Below are 16,263 nucleotides of genomic sequence, written 5' to 3' on the forward strand. Positions count from 1 at the left end.
TTATGTATTAGCCTTACGTCCTTGCTACTCAAAACCATGAAACGTGTTGTGGATACCATGATAAAGAGTAGGACATCCAATAAAGTGCTCTAATACAAAAATCATGCCTATGTCAAGGGAAGGTCGGTGGAGACTACCCTGCACGAGGTTGTGCACAAATTAGAAGAATCCTTCGATGTCAAGATTTACACAGGTTTGCATTGACATCGAATGGGCGCTAAACAATGTGCGGACCGACACATTGATTCAATCCTTAGACCAGTACCGGGTGGACCGGCCCCTTGGTGACTAGATAAAACTTATGCAAAGGAAAAGGTTAATAAACTGCGGTTCTAATGACATAAATATAAGGGAGAAAGTGGCACAGGACACGCCACGGGGGGCATTTTATCGCCACTCCTTTGTGTGATTGTGATGTGGATTTATTGAGAGGGGAGTTGGGTTAACATTTTATTTCACATTCGGGACCGGTCAATTGGCCGTATAAACAAATCTGGGATCTTGATTTCTTGAGCCAGGGCACCATTCTTACTCAAATTGGCTGAACTTTTACACAATGATTTCTAATATGGTCTCCAACAATCAAATTATGATACGAATCGGACCATAACTTGATGTAGCTCCAATATAATTGCAATTCTTTTCTTCTATCCTTTGTTTGCCTAAAAAGAGATATCGGGAAAAGAACTCGACAAATGCGTAATGATTATCCGATTTGGCTGAAATTTTGTACAACAGCTTCTCCCATGACCTTCAACATACGTGCTAAATATTGTCCGAATCGGTCTATAACCCGATACAGCTCTTATATAAACCAATGTCTCTATTTTACTTCTTGAGCCCCTAAAGGGCGAAATCCTTACTCGAACTGGCTGAAATTTAACGCAATGATTTATAATATGGTCTCCAACATTCAAATCAATTATAGTCCGAATCGGACCATTACTTGATATAGCTCCAATATTATAACAATTCTTTTCTTCTATCCTTTGTTTGCCTAAAAAGAGATATAGGGGAAAAGAACTCGACAAATGTGATCTGTGGTGGAGGGTATACAAGATTCGGCTCGGCCGAACTTAGCATGCTTTTACTTCTTTGTTATAGAGTTTACTGTATTCCATTTATAGTAGAGTCCTTACCTAATTCTTTGATTAGAAAACAAATAAAAGCGTGCGGTTCGATCGGACCGAAGAACCGGTCGGATCTAGGGAATCCACCACTATGGATTCTGCTAAAAAACCATACAAAATAAATTTAGTTGATGGGCATAATTTTGTGCCACATACCAAACTTCTGTCAAACCAGCAAAAATTAATGCTTCTAGGAACCGAACATGATGATCGAAAGACCGGTTTGGATGGGTGCAATATCAGGTTATAGTCTGATTTGGACCGTATTTGACTGATTGGACAGTTATTGGAAGTCGTAGCAGAACACCCCATGCAAAATGTCATTCAAATCGGACAAAAATTAATGCTTGTAACGACTCAAGTAGTCAAATCATGAAATCAGTTTATATGGGAGTTATATCAGGTTATAGACCGATTTAGTCCGTACTTGGGACAGTTGTCATAACAAAACACTACATTTCAATTTCAGCCAAATTGGATAAAAATTGCGGCTTCCAGTGGCTCAAGACGTCAAATCGGGAGATGGGTTTATATGGGCGCTAAATTAGGTTATAGATCGACTTAGACTGTACTTGGCACAGTTGTTGGAAGTCGTAACAGAACACTTTATGTAAAATTTTTGCGAAATTGGACAAAAATTGCGGCTTTCAGTTGCTTAAAAAGTCAAATCGGGAGATCGGTTTACATGGGAGCTATATCAGGTTGTAGACAGCTTCAGACCATACTTAGCATAGTTGTTGAGAGTCGTAACAGTATACTACATACTAAATCGGAAAAACATTTCGGCTTCCAGGGGCTCAAAAAGTCAAATCTGGAGATCGGTTTATATAGGAGCTATATCAGGTTATAGACCGATTCAGACCGTACTTGACACAGGTGTTGAAAGTCATAACAGAACAATATGTTCAAAATTTTAGCCAAATCGGACAAAAATTGCCGCTTCCATAGGTTCAAGAAGTCGAATCTGGAGATGGGTTTATATGGAAGCTATGTCTAAATGTGAACCGATGTGGCCCAATCCCCAAGAATCTACACCAATATTAAGTGTCTATGCAAAATTTCAAGCAGCTAGCTTTACGCGCTCAATCGCTATCGTGATTTCGACAGACGGACGGGCGGACGGACATGGCTAGATCGACTCAGAATGTCGAGACGATCAAGAATATATATATACTATATGGGGTCTTAGACGAATATTTCGAAGTGTTTCAAACGGAATGGCTAGATTAGTATACCCCCATCCTATGGTGGTGGGTAATAAAATTATATCTTTGGACAATTAACCAAGTTGGCTTTCATTTTACCTCTTAATAAGCGATTTTAATTTATTTATTGGTTGTAAATTTGGGTTCTTTCGACCTATGTGCGGTATATAACCAATAAAAGCTGAAGTCCATCTACTTCAGTTCTCAGTTATCTACAAATAATTTAACTGTTGAATCGTGGTCATTTACAAATCGTCAAACATTAAGCATTTCTTCAAGATATTGAGTTATTTCCGATATTCTATTTCTCTATTCAATATACCTTGCCAATTGTGGGAAATGATTAAAATCATTGTGTTTAAGTTGAGGCGTGTACAAACCCTGTTATATATAGTATTGCAAGAAATGTTAAATAACATATTCTGTAAATACTCTGTTGAGATTGCATGTTAATTTATGTTATATGTTTTATTCAGCAATAAATTATATTTCTATGCCTGTGTTTTCAACAAATTTGAACGTTTAAGATGAGAGAACAAATATTGTTTTTGTTTTGCCTTAATTATTTAAGAATATGTGGCCCGATGTTACAAGTGCTTGGTCAAAACAACGAACAACTGGAGTGCTGAAAAATTGAGAATAGATTTGGTATGGAAATACTTAGCCTTCATTTACAGTTTGCTGGGCAAACTTTCAAACATTTTCGCCTATTTCAAAATGCCGAAAAGTTGAACATTGGAAATGATTTAGCTTTCTTTTGATAATGAGTATATGAGTAAATTCCTAAGCCTAATGTTTTCAAGTTTATAACCTTAAAACCTCGTGGGCTTCAGACCCTTTATCAGAAGATCGGTCTATATGGCAGCTATATTCAAATATAGCCCGAACTGAATCATATTTGGGTCGGATGTCGGGAGGCTTAAAAGAAATCTTGTTTTCAAATTTCAGCGAAATCGGATAATAAATGAAGTATTATGGGTTTTAGACCCTAAATCGTCGGACCGGTCTATATGGGAAATAAATACATACATATTCTGAGTTGGCCCGTTCAAGAAATTAACCTGCATGCAGCAAAAAGGGGCATCTGTGCCACATATCAGCTCAATATCTCAATTTTCGAAGGCTGTAGAGTGATTAGAACAGACGGCATCGTTAAATCGCCTTAGAATTTTACGACGATCCGAAATATAAATACTTTGTAGGGTCGGAAATGGATATTTTGATGTGTTGCAAACCAGGGAAAATTTTCTTCAAGAATTTTTTTATCGTAATATTGCTTTTAGAGAAAATGTTATTGATGTGTTGAAAAAATGTTATTGATTTTTTTTTTTTTCAAATTTTGCCTTTAACAAACAAATGACATTAAAATTTTGCTTTCAGAAAAAAATCTCATTTTAAATTTTGTCTTTAGAAAAATGTAAGAAAAATATTAATACAACAAGATTGTCCTAGAATTTAAAAATGCCTTTGATATATTGTCCAAAAAAGTCCTTGAAATTTTGTGTTAAGTAAATTTTTTATTAAAAAGTTGTTTTTAAAAAAGATTTCATTGAAAAATCCTTTAGATAAAACTGTATTAAAATATTGTTTAAAAAATTCCATTGAAATTTTGTTACAAAAATTTCGTTAAAGTTTTGAGTTTGCTAAAAATTTCATTAAAATATAGCCATTAGGAAAAGCTGCGTGCCTAATTTCTCGAGGTATTGGCTGACAAATGACAATATTATTGCAGTATTAGTCCAAATCGAACGAATATGCAAACGGGACCCATATTCAAATCTGAAACGATTCCTTCCAATTTTAATAGGCTTCGTCTCTGGGTTAAAAGAAATGCCTGTAATAAATGGGCAGAAAAATATACAGACAGACATACTGACAGATGGATATAGCTAAATCGAATCGAAAGTAATTCTGAGTCGATCGGTACGCTTTTTAATGGTTGCTATCTCTTTTCCTTGTACAACAGTTGTGGTATAGTAGAGTATAAAAATATTAAAAATTTGCACCCGTTTTTTGAATAAGCTCAGTTTTCGAATAGTTTGAAAGTCCGTACTCAGAAACATATTACGAAACAATCCTTATAGCACATTTACATTGAAAATTTTATGATCTGGATTTAAATAAATCCAGAAACAAATCCAGTCCGTTTATATTGCGTTTTTTTTTGGGAATTTAAGGGACATATTCAAGCGTGCATGCGTAAACATGAATGTGCATATCACACACATCCATACACAATTATTGAAAACAGTTGCATATTTTGGTACTTTTATCGATTATTCAGCCATGATATCGGTTTAATTTGGGATTTACAGATAAATCCAGCAAAAATTGGATTTTTTTTTGTATGGTAAGACCTGCAAAAAATACAGGATTTAGCACTTAAACCCCGAAAAGGCCATTGATCCGGATTAGTGGCCAATGTAAACGTACTTTTAGGTATTGTTAAATTGATGACCCACATCAATAAGAAGTGTTTATGAAAAGTTGGATGCGGGTAGCCTCATTCGATCGAACGCTATCGTGGATTCGGCTATTTGTTGATCGGATGAACGAATATGGGTAGACTAACTTCACCCATTAACAACGAATGCGTAGAAAAACATATACGAATAGAAAATTCTAGCTCGAGTTAGGAAAGAAGTAATCTAATGAAATCTGAATTTGTGTAAAGTAGACTAATGAAACTAGTGAAATAAATTTTCCCGCCATAGAAGGTCATGATTTTGCGGAAAGTTGGCTTGTCAAAATCGGCAGTTTTTTATATATCAAAAAATCCAAGAAAAAATGTTCTCAAAATTCTTGGGAATGAAATCCCTATAAACACTTTTAGAGTATTGGTGCATTTGATGGTAATTAAATCAAATTTTCCTCTATTTGGAAAATTAAAATAGTTATAAAAGCATATTGGCTTGGAAATAAAAAGATTTTTTTCTAAAAATTTGTTTTTTTCTTAAAATTTTAAAAATTAATTGCTCGGAGTAGACTCTGGAGTTGGACTGTGAAGCGATCAATCTTTCCGGAATCGAGTAAAAATTGCTGACTCATCAGACTCTTCCAACAGCATTTACACCGTGACATCTTTAATGTAAAATTGTTAAAAACAGGTATGCTAAAACATTTTTTGTTTTTTTGAAATGGAAGGTAGTGTCAAGCGTACTGCAATTGTTTTTAACCAATAATATTACAACAATGTCGGTTTTGATTCTATTAGATTTAGCTGTTTGGAAATGCATATTACTAATGTTATATTAATAAAAGAAGTTGACTTTTAGCAACTTCCCACGCCACAGAACGTCTTAAAATTCCATTTAAAATGTTGCAAAAGTGTGCAGTTTACGAAGTATATGATCCCAGCTGCCCGTTTCTGCCCGACCTAAACTTTCAAAAAACTAAGCCTACCTTTGCAAATCTATGAAATTTGTGAACATTTTTTTGTTATTGCTGTTGAGTGTTTGAAAGTATTCGGTGTTTGCTTTTTATACCCTACACCACTACAGGGTATTATAACTTAGTGAATTAGTTTGTAACGCCCAAAAGAAAGATAGATAGACCCATTGATAAGTATACCGATCGATCCAGAATCACTTTCTGATTCGATTTAGCTATGATCGTCTGTCTGTCTATCCGTCCGTCTTTCTATCCGTCCGTCTGTCCATGTGATTTTTTGTACAAACTACAGGTCGCAATTTTCATCCGATCGTCTTCAAATTTGGTACGGGCATGTTTTTCGGCCTAGAGACGAAGTCTATTTAAATTGAAAAAAATCAGCTCAGATTCGGATATAGCTCCCATATATATGTTCGTCAGATTTGGAGTAATAATGCAATAAAATGGTCATTTGTAATCCAATTCTCTCAAAATTTGGTAGGAAGGATTTTCTTATGACTATCGACATTATTGGTGAATTTCATAGAAATCGGTTCAGATTTAGATATAGTTCTCTCATATATATATATATATATATATATATATATATATATATATATATATATATATATATATATATATATATATATATATATATATATATATATATATATATATATCGCCCGATTTTCATTCCTAGAACCATCGCAATCGCATTTATTAACCAATTTTCATAAAACTTTGTCTACGCCTTGCTCGATGACTTCCACATTATCTGAGAAGTTTGCTCGATTCGGGCAATTTCCAATAATGTTGTCATTTGTCAACCGTAGTTATTATTTTGTACATATTTGCTCGCCGAAGTCAATCAAAATTGATTCAGAATTGGATATAGCTCCCACATTGTACTTATAGGGTAGGTGCTGGGTATTATACAGTCGGCACCGCCCGCGGGGGATACTAAAGATATTCAGCTGAAACTTTGCTTTGTCCATAGGCAGATAACGTTCGAACATGGAATATATCGGACTGTATCTTAAAATAGCCCCCATATAGACCGATTTCCCGATTTAAGGCATTATACCCATAAAAGTCGCATTTATCGCCCGATTTGGCCGAAATATGGCATAGTCAGTTGTATTCGGTCCCTTGATATTCTTGCTGAGTTTTTCTTAAGGGGATCCATGTTTTGGTATAGTTGTCATACATACCGTTTTCTCGATTGAAGGTTTTCGAAAAAAAAATACGGTAAAATCTTTCAAAATAGGTGATATCGAGCGATACCGCTATATGGAGGCTATGTTAAAAATGGCCCTATCTTGATAATTTTTTGTTTGTATATATTTTACTCTCTGAGAAGCCAAATTCTTAAGTTACAGCAACATTTGTAGTAAAATATCTTCAAACCCCTTTAAAAAAAAGGTGCAACCGGGCGGAACCATGGGGGCCATACCTAAACATGGATCAATGTTCATGCTTTTTAATACCCACCACCGAGGGATGGGGGTATATTCATTTTGTCATTCCGTTTGCAATACATTGAAATTTCCATTTCCGACCCTACTAAGTATATATATTCTTGATCACCGAAAAAATCTGAGACAAATCTAGCCATGTCCGTCCGTGTGTCTGTTGAAATCACGCAACAGTGTTTAAAAATAGAGATATTGAGCTGAAACTTTGCACAGATTCTTTTTTGTCCATAAGCACGTTAAGTTCGAAGATGGCTTATATCGGACTATATTTTGATATAGCTCCCATGTAGACCGATCCGTCGATTTAGTGTCCTAGACCCATAAAAGCCAAATTTATTATCCGATTTTACTGAAGTGCGTTGTGTTAGGCCCTCTGACTTTCTTCTTCAATTTAGCCCAGATTGGTCCAGATTTGAATGTAGCTACCATATAGACCGATCTCTAGATTTACGGGTTTGGGCCCATAAAAGGCGCATTTGTTGTCCGATTACGCCGAAATTTGGGACAGTGAGTTGTGTTATAGTTGTGTTATTCTGCAACTTGGCCCAAATCGGTCCAGAGTTGGATATAGCTACCATGTAGACCGATATCTCGATTTAAAGTCTTGGCCCCATAAAAGGCGCATTTATAATCCGATTTCACTGACATTTGACGCAGTGACTTATGTTAGGCTTTTCGACATCCGTGTCGTATATGGTTCAAACCGTTTTATTTTTATACCCTCCACCATAAGATGGGGGGGTATACTAATTTCGACATTCTGTTTGTAACTACTCGAAATATTCGTCTGAGACCCCATAAAGTATATATATTCTTGATCGTCGCGTCATTTTATGTCGATCTAGCCATGTCCGTCCGTCCATCCGTTCGTCCGTCCGTCCGTCCGTCTGTCTGTCGAAAGCACGCTAACTTCCGAAGGAGTAAAGCTAGCCGCTTGAAATTTTGCACAAATACTTCTTATTAGTGTAGGTCGGTTGGTATTGTAAATGGGCCATATCGGTCCATGTTTTGATATAGCTGCCATATAAACCGATCTTGGTTCTTGACTTTTTGAGCCTCTAGCGTGCGCAATTCTTATCCGATCAGAATGAAATTTTGCACGATGTGTTTCGTTATGATATCCAACAACTGTGCCAAGTATGGTTCAAATCGGTCCATAACCTGATATAGCTGTCATATAAATAGATCTGGGGATTTGACTTCTTGAGCTTCTAGAGGGCGCAATTCCTATCCGATTTGGCTGAAATTTTGCATGACGTATTTTATTTTTACTTTCAACAACTGTGTCAAATAGGGTTCAAATCGGTTCATAACCTGATATAGCTTTCATATAAACCGATCTGGGATCTTGACTTCTTGACCCCTAGAGGTCGCAATTATTATCCGATATGCCTGAAATTTTGTACGACGGACCCTCTCATGACCATCAACAAACGTGTTCATTATGGTCTGAATCGGTCTATAGCCCGATACAGATCCCATATAAATCGTTCTCTCTATTTTACTTCGTGAGCCCCAATGGGCGCAATTCTTATACGAATTGGCTGAAATTTTACACAGGTCTTCAACATATAATTTAATTGTGGTCCGAACCGGACCATATCTTGATATCGTTTTAATAGCAGAGCAACTCTTTTCTTATATCCTTTTTTGCCTAAGAAGAGATGCCGGGAAAAGAACTCGACAAATGCGATCCATGGTGGAGGGTATATAAGATTCGGCCTGGCCTAACTTAGCACGCTTTTACCTGTTAGATATAGCTACTAACAACACCAATATTTTTGTATACACAATTGAACAATGACTTGTACTTATTAGTATTTGGTCCAAATCTGAACATATTTCGATATAGCTGCTATGGGACATAGGGTATGCATTTTCTTTTACCGGACTTTGACGAAAGGTGGTTTACATATATACCCGAGGTGGTGGGTATCCAAAGTTCGGCCCGGCCAAACTTAACGTCTTTTTACTTGTTTGTAATAGTTTTTTACCCAATTGAAGCCTAAATGCAAATTTCAGATCGATAGCTTTATTAGAAATATTTTTGTCGCACCTTCCAATACAGAAAAATTTTCATCGTTGGTTATCCGCTCCTAATGTTGTCGACATTTGTAAAATACTATGTAACATAAAAACTTTTCCTCATAGAGGTGTCGCGCTGCGGCACGCCGTTCGGACCCGGCTATAAAATGGAAGTCTCTTATCATTTAGATTAAACTTGAATCGGACAGCACTTATTGATATGCGAGAAGTTCGCCCTGTTCCTTATTGGAATGTAATAGGTAAATTTGCATTTGCATATTTGAGCAAAAACTAAAATCGCTAAATTGTTAAGTTGTACACCCAAGACAGTTGAATCTTGATTATTGGGGCCTCTATTTACCGGTTACATCTGTTAACCGTCACCGTGAGTTACATCTTTTATCCGAGCTTTAATAAAGCTTCCTCTATCAACAGTGTTTACCTCTATTATCTGTGCACTGCACACATATTTGTTTCAAGTCAAATTCTGGAATTCCCCTTTTTATTTTTGGATTAAAGTTGAGTATTAAATTACATTTAGTCTGTAATTGGCAGGTCAAGGTGTTTGTTTGGAAATGGCTCTACAACACAAGAGGAAAGAACACATAAAGAAAAAACCTCAATTAACCATGTTTTCGATTTTCCATGCAAGGTTCAACTGTCAAGGCGGAGTAAAGAGATTCCGCTTTATTTATTGAAAACTTGTTATACCCTCTGCAATAGAATAGGGGGTATATTTACTTCTACAGTTGTAACACCTAGAAAATATCATAGAAAATATGCATAATATGGGTGATGCGATTTAAGCGAAATTTTGTTTGCTCCCTTATAGAAAATTGTTATCCCGATTTCGGATTGGATATCTAGGGGAGCAGCCCCACCCCCAAAACCTACCAAATATATATATATATATATATATATATATATATATATATATATATATATATATATATATATATATATATATATATATATATATATAGACAAATCATGACAATATGGAACTCATATGAAAGGTATTTAAGAGTAGAAAAAGTATTTGATATCCAATTGTCGGACTAAATGTTTAGGGGACCACCCCAACCCCCAAAACACTCCTAAATCGGACATATTTACCGACCTTGGCAATATGGGACTCAAATGAGAGGTATTTGCGAGTAGAATACGAATTTGGTATCCAAATGTGGGACAAAGTTTCTGAGGGTGCACCCCTTCCAAAAAACACCCCTAAACAGGACCTATTTACTGATCATGGCAATATAGGGCTCACATAAAATGTATTTAAGTGTAGAATACGCCCCTTCCTAAAACAACTTCAAAAAAGGACAAATTTACGGCCATAGCAATATGGGAGTCAAATGAGAGGTCTTTGGGATTAAAGCACGAATCTAATATCAATATTCTTGAAAAAGTGTGTATGGGCCACCCCACCCCCATAGCACCACCTATATAGGACGTATTTGCTGACCATTCCAATATGGGGCTGTAATAAGAAGTATTTTATAGTAGAACAAGAATATTTTAAAGGCCAAGTCACTAAAACACCTCTTAAACGGTCATGATTGCCTACAATGAAAAAATGGGGCTCAAATGAACGGTATTTGGGAGTAGACCATGAATTTGATATCAACATTCGGGATCAACTGGCTAGGTGACGTCCCACCACCACAACTAATCCCAAATAGGACAGTGGACAGTAAAGACAATGGAGCTCGATATCCATGGTTTTTAGGGCCCATACCCTATTTGAGATTAGAAACCCCATATTGCCATTTTGAGGCCAATGGCAATATGGGGTCCAAAAGAATGATACATGGATATATGAGAATAGAGCACGTTGCTGATATATTTTCAGGGCTTAGTGTTTGGGGGACCAACCCACTCCCCAAAACAACCCTAAATCGGGCATATTTACCGACCATGACAATGTGGGGCTTAAATGAAAGGTATTAGCGGGTAGAGCAAGAATTGATACCCACTTTCGGGAACAATTTTCTTTGGGAATAGCGGTAGACCCCTTTTCCCAAAATACCCCACAAACAGCAATTTTTTACTGACCATTGCAATGTAGGGCCCAAATAAAGGTATTTGGTATTCCCCAAAACACCCCCCAAAGGGTAAAAAATTTTCGACCATGCTGATATGTGGCTTAAATGAATGGTATTTGAGATTAGAAAACGAATTTGATAACCAATTTTGGGGCCATGTGTTTGGGGGACGCCTCATTCTGAAACTCCCCTTAAACCAATAACAATATGGGGTTTCAATAAATGGTATTGAGATTACAGCACGATGCTGATATTTTTTCAGGGCCAAGTATCTGGGCGGCCACCTCTTCCCCGAAAACACCCCTAAATCGGACATCATGAGAATATCGGGCAGAAATAAAGTCTTTTAAGAATGGAGTACACCTTACATCCAAACTTAAATTCATATATCAATCATATATATATATATATATATATATATATATATATATATATATATATATATATATATATATATATATATATATATATATATATATATATATATATATATATATATATATATATATAAGAAGTTTCACTATGCCGTATCTTTGAAAAAAAGCGTTTGTCGTTATACAGACCGCGTTATAACAAAGTTAAAATTTATTTTAAAAACCAAAAATTATGTGAGATGGAAATTATGTGAGATGGAGTTTTAGAATTAGATACGAAAGTTAATCAATTATATATGTGTTTTTTGGCAAAACAAAGAAAATAACTTGCAAAAAATACATTTGCTTGTTTAGACCATTAAACGATTTGGGGGATATAAATAGTCGAATTTTTTTTAAATATTTTATGACTCCATTTATTGCGTTTTTGAAAAGAACGAAGAACGCACCTTACCTAATCTTGTCAATCCGTTTGTTACTCGGCAGTCGGAGCGGACAACCGTTGCCCGCTCTGACGAAAAATGTTTTCGCACCTCTTAACTCTCTGGCAAAAATAGAGCCACTCCTTTTAGCTCCTAATCACCTTAAAATATTGACTTGCAAACCTACAAGGTTAAGGTGTATCTGTGATCGTCTTGACATTCTTACTCGATTTAGCTATGTACTTCAAAAAGAAGTATCTATGCCGAATTTCAAATGAATGGCTCTATTCATCCGAACGCTGCGGTGATTCCGACCGACCGACACAACTAAATCGACGATCCAGAATATGCAAATCGTATATTTCGAGGTATTGCAAAATGGAATAAGATTACTACACCGCCACACCATGGTGGTTGATAAAATATCCAACATAAAATTGTGATGTTTTGAAATTAAACTGCTTTTATCTCGTAAGCAGTACACGACGTCGCAAATAATCAGTGCAAATTAATAAACATACACCCCTTAAATTTGGAGTTATAGAAGGAATGTGAAAACAATTGAAAATTGTTAAGGCTAATATTTAAGGCCTTCTGAGTAATTGAAAGGAATTTCATTTACATTGTAAAAACGGTAATGCCAATAACACTAAAAAATCAGTAAGCATGCAGGCGGTTTGTGTATGTAGATATCCGCCTATGACGCTAAACGCCTGGTTTCGAATCCTGGCAAGAACCGCAGAAAAATGTTCAGTGGTGGTCATCCCCTCCCAATGTTGGCGACATTTGTGAGGTACTATGCCATGTAAAACTTCTCTCGAAGGAGGTGTCGCACTGCGGCACGTCGTTCGGACTCGGCTATAAAAACGAGGACCTATATCATTGAGCTTATTCTTCAATCCGATAGCACTCAGTGATATATGAGAAGATAGCCTCTGCTCCTTAATGCAATGTTCATGGGCATATATTTGCATAATTAAAAGTATTGTTTGGCTATTTCTTTCTTATTTTTTCATAAAATCCACTCAGTTAAAGACGTACGACTTTCGTAAGAAGAAGCAAAGAGTGGTCAGCTGTGTAAGTCTGTATGCCACCCTGTAGTGAAGAAAAGATGCACCAAATAACTAAAAGCCCAAGTAGTTGAAGTAATGTGTAATTTTTAGCCATCGTGCAAGTTGTGATGAACAAAATGGACAAAACTTTAAATATTTAAATATTTCATGCATATGTTGAAAATGGAAATCATTTGTTTTCAACGTGTTCAACTTTCCAGCATTATGTCATAAAACGAAGTACATAGAAATCTTAAGTCTTCAACTTAGTTAATGTTATTATCACTTAAAGGTAAAAGTAAATCGTAAAAGATATGTATTTTTGTAATTAGAATGTTAAACATATGGTATGGTACAACAATAAATATTTAAATTTAAAATTATAAAGTTCCTTCAAATCGTTAGTAAATAAAAAATCATTCTGTCATACAGCAATGGCTCAAAAGCTGGCGACACATTCGGATATGGTTAAGCTAAACATATTGCCAAATAAAAGGTTACTTTCTTAGTTTTCATCCTGCTTAGAATTTTAGGTAGAAATTGTCCTAAATTTCTGTAATCTTATGAGCCACCTTATCACACTCTATTGTAGCATACAGTCATTAGTTGTGAAGAAAAAACAATCTAAATAAAATTTTTTACAATTTTATAATAGTAAAAAAAGAGAAAAAATGTTTTTGTAGAACCCACTAGTAATGTATACAAACTGCTAAGCTAAAATACAATAATTTGCTATGGTATTGATATTGTTAAATATTGTTCAATTGAAAAATACACGCTAAGCAAACAAAGATGTTTCTAACAAAAATACTCGGCCGATCTAAAATAACTTTAACTATGAAATGTTAGAACACAAATTCATTCTTGTAATTATCATTGTTAATTATGGAACGAGTACAAAGAGCAAAAATATTTATGTATATGAGATGAAATTAGCCATTGCTAATGTATTTCTAATTATAAGAATAACAGCAGTATGCATTGAAAATTACACTACACTACAACGAAAAATGAACTTATCAACTCATCAAATATTTTATCCAAATCCTTAACAAATGAAAACAAAAAGTGTATAAAATAAATTCAAAAATAGATTCGCATTTAGGCATTCATTAAAATTTTTAATTGAGATAATAGTAAGAATTTAGAAATCTGTAGGCTTCTGCAACTTTTGCATACACCCACAGCACTTACCCCTCCAACTGTGCTGCTCGCAGGCTGTTGTCTGATTCTTTATCAGATAGGCATTTAAGGTGGTCAACGATGGACTCTTGAGCAGGGTAACCTCACCGTTCGTCCAGACATACCTTATTTGCGGCTCTTCGTATGATACTGTAATCACATTTTGAGAAATTTTAAAAAAAGTATGCAATTAGTTGAAGCGTCTTTGGCGTGTTAGTAAAATCATCGTAATTATAGCGCAGGGCAATGTTGGCTCAGAGACTTACTACTTTCCATGGAAAATGTACACTTGGGATCATCGAAGGGGAATATATGTAAGCTTCCCTGGCATGATAAGATTAAATGGCGTCTGAAATAAAGAGAGTAGAATATTACAAATATTTCAATCCGTATCTGTGCACAACACCGATATTCAAAAACTTTTGTAAGGTGAGGAAACATCACATTCAATGATTTTTTTTTTAGTTTATTTACATTTAATATATAATTTCCGTAAACCTGTAAGGCAGTTCACCAGTACATTTTATTCCTTAAAATGTGCCTTCCAAAATTGAAACACGGCAATGTTTCCGCTCTATGGTTTTATATTTTAAGCGACGGTGCAAGAATGACAATATTGCATCAGGTGTTCGTATTTACGAAAATTTTTACATCGACCACCCTTATAACATCATATCTCTGTAACCGTTTTCAATCCATTTGCGCTTGCGAAACGAGATCTAGGCCCATGCTAATGCCCAAAGCAGTTCCACAAGGTTCGATAATTGGACCGTAAATGTTTTGGCTATACGCAAATAATCTTCCACTTCAATCAATTCACAGTGAAGTTATGATATATGCTGACTACGTGCATATACATGTAAGTGGTTCCGTTCTTAATGTTAGTGAATGAATAAGTGCGCTACGGCAAATGGACTCCTCTTACGTTCCCAGAAGTCTAAATTCCTTATAATTCTCCATAAAAAACCCAGATATAGTCATAAATAATCAGAGTATTGATTGTTTCTAGCGCAAGGAAATTAGGTGTGGTGTTTATGTTGGTCTGATCGTGTTAATGACATGCGAATGTCGTTGTTGACATATGCGAAGCTCCGTGCACTATGGGCCCCACATTCCTTCACTCCAATTCAAATCCGAGCCCTTCTAGCAAAACCCTTCCTGTCTCCGGGTCAAGTATGGATGTGAACTCTTCGCTAATTACTACTTGTCACACCGGCGAAAATTGAACGTACCGTTTTACAACAGTACGAAAACTCAGCATGTGTCTCATCTTGGAAATCCTTTTTGGTTGCGTTGGTTTAAATACTTTCCTCCGAACTAGATCGCCAATATTTCCGCATAAGATTGTTGTAAAACGAAAGTCCAATTATCTCCTCGATAGATTAAAATTTACTAAATCCAGTAGAGGGAGAAAGTTAATTTCCTTTAAACGACGTAGCCTGATATCTGAGTGGCAGAATTATATTAACTCTATATGTCTTTGGAATACTCTTCCACATAAAATCCAAATCATCAGCAACGTGTTTACTTTTTGAATAATAAGACTAAATAACTTGTAAATTTTTGAATACATTCCTTCCCCTTTTAAATTTCTTTATTATTTCCGTTTTAATTTAATTCTTGTTTTTAAAATCACAATTGAAATTATTAATTTAAACTTAATCTTCGTCTTATATATAACAAGTAAAAGCGTGCTAAGTTCGGCCGGGCCGAATCTTATATACCCTCCACCATGGATCGCATTTGTCGAGTTCTTTTCCGGGCATCTCTTCTTTGGGAAAAAAGGATATAAGAAAAGATTTCCTCTGCTATTAGAGCGATATCAAGATATGGTCCGGTTTGGACCACAATTAAATTATATGTTGGAGGCCTGTGTAAAATGTCAGCCAATTCGAATAAGAATTGCGCCCTTTGGGGGCTCAAGAAGTAAAATAGAGAGATCGATTTATATGGGAGCTGTATCGGGCTATAGACCGATTCA

At 35.6% G+C, this 16,263-nt stretch overlaps 1 protein-coding gene across 10 annotated transcripts in view; it reads right to left on the bottom strand.

Moving 5' to 3' along the window:
• The window catches only part of LOC106086294 (glutamate-gated chloride channel), a 383,785-nt gene that overhangs the window by 237,554 nt on the left and 129,968 nt on the right, over positions 1–16,263 (bottom strand). For all 10 annotated transcript variants that reach the window (XM_059360211.1, XM_059360210.1, XM_059360204.1 and 7 more), the window contains 2 exons: positions 14,549–14,631; positions 14,295–14,432 (listed from right to left, as the gene is read on the bottom strand). In XM_059360211.1, coding sequence (XP_059216194.1) covers positions 14,295–14,432; positions 14,549–14,631 — 221 coding nt within the window. The remainder of the gene's footprint in view (positions 1–14,294; positions 14,433–14,548; positions 14,632–16,263) is intronic.

The sequence above is a fragment of the Stomoxys calcitrans genome, chromosome 1, assembly GCF_963082655.1.
Source record: "Stomoxys calcitrans chromosome 1, idStoCalc2.1, whole genome shotgun sequence".
Taxonomy (NCBI): domain Eukaryota; kingdom Metazoa; phylum Arthropoda; class Insecta; order Diptera; family Muscidae; genus Stomoxys; species Stomoxys calcitrans.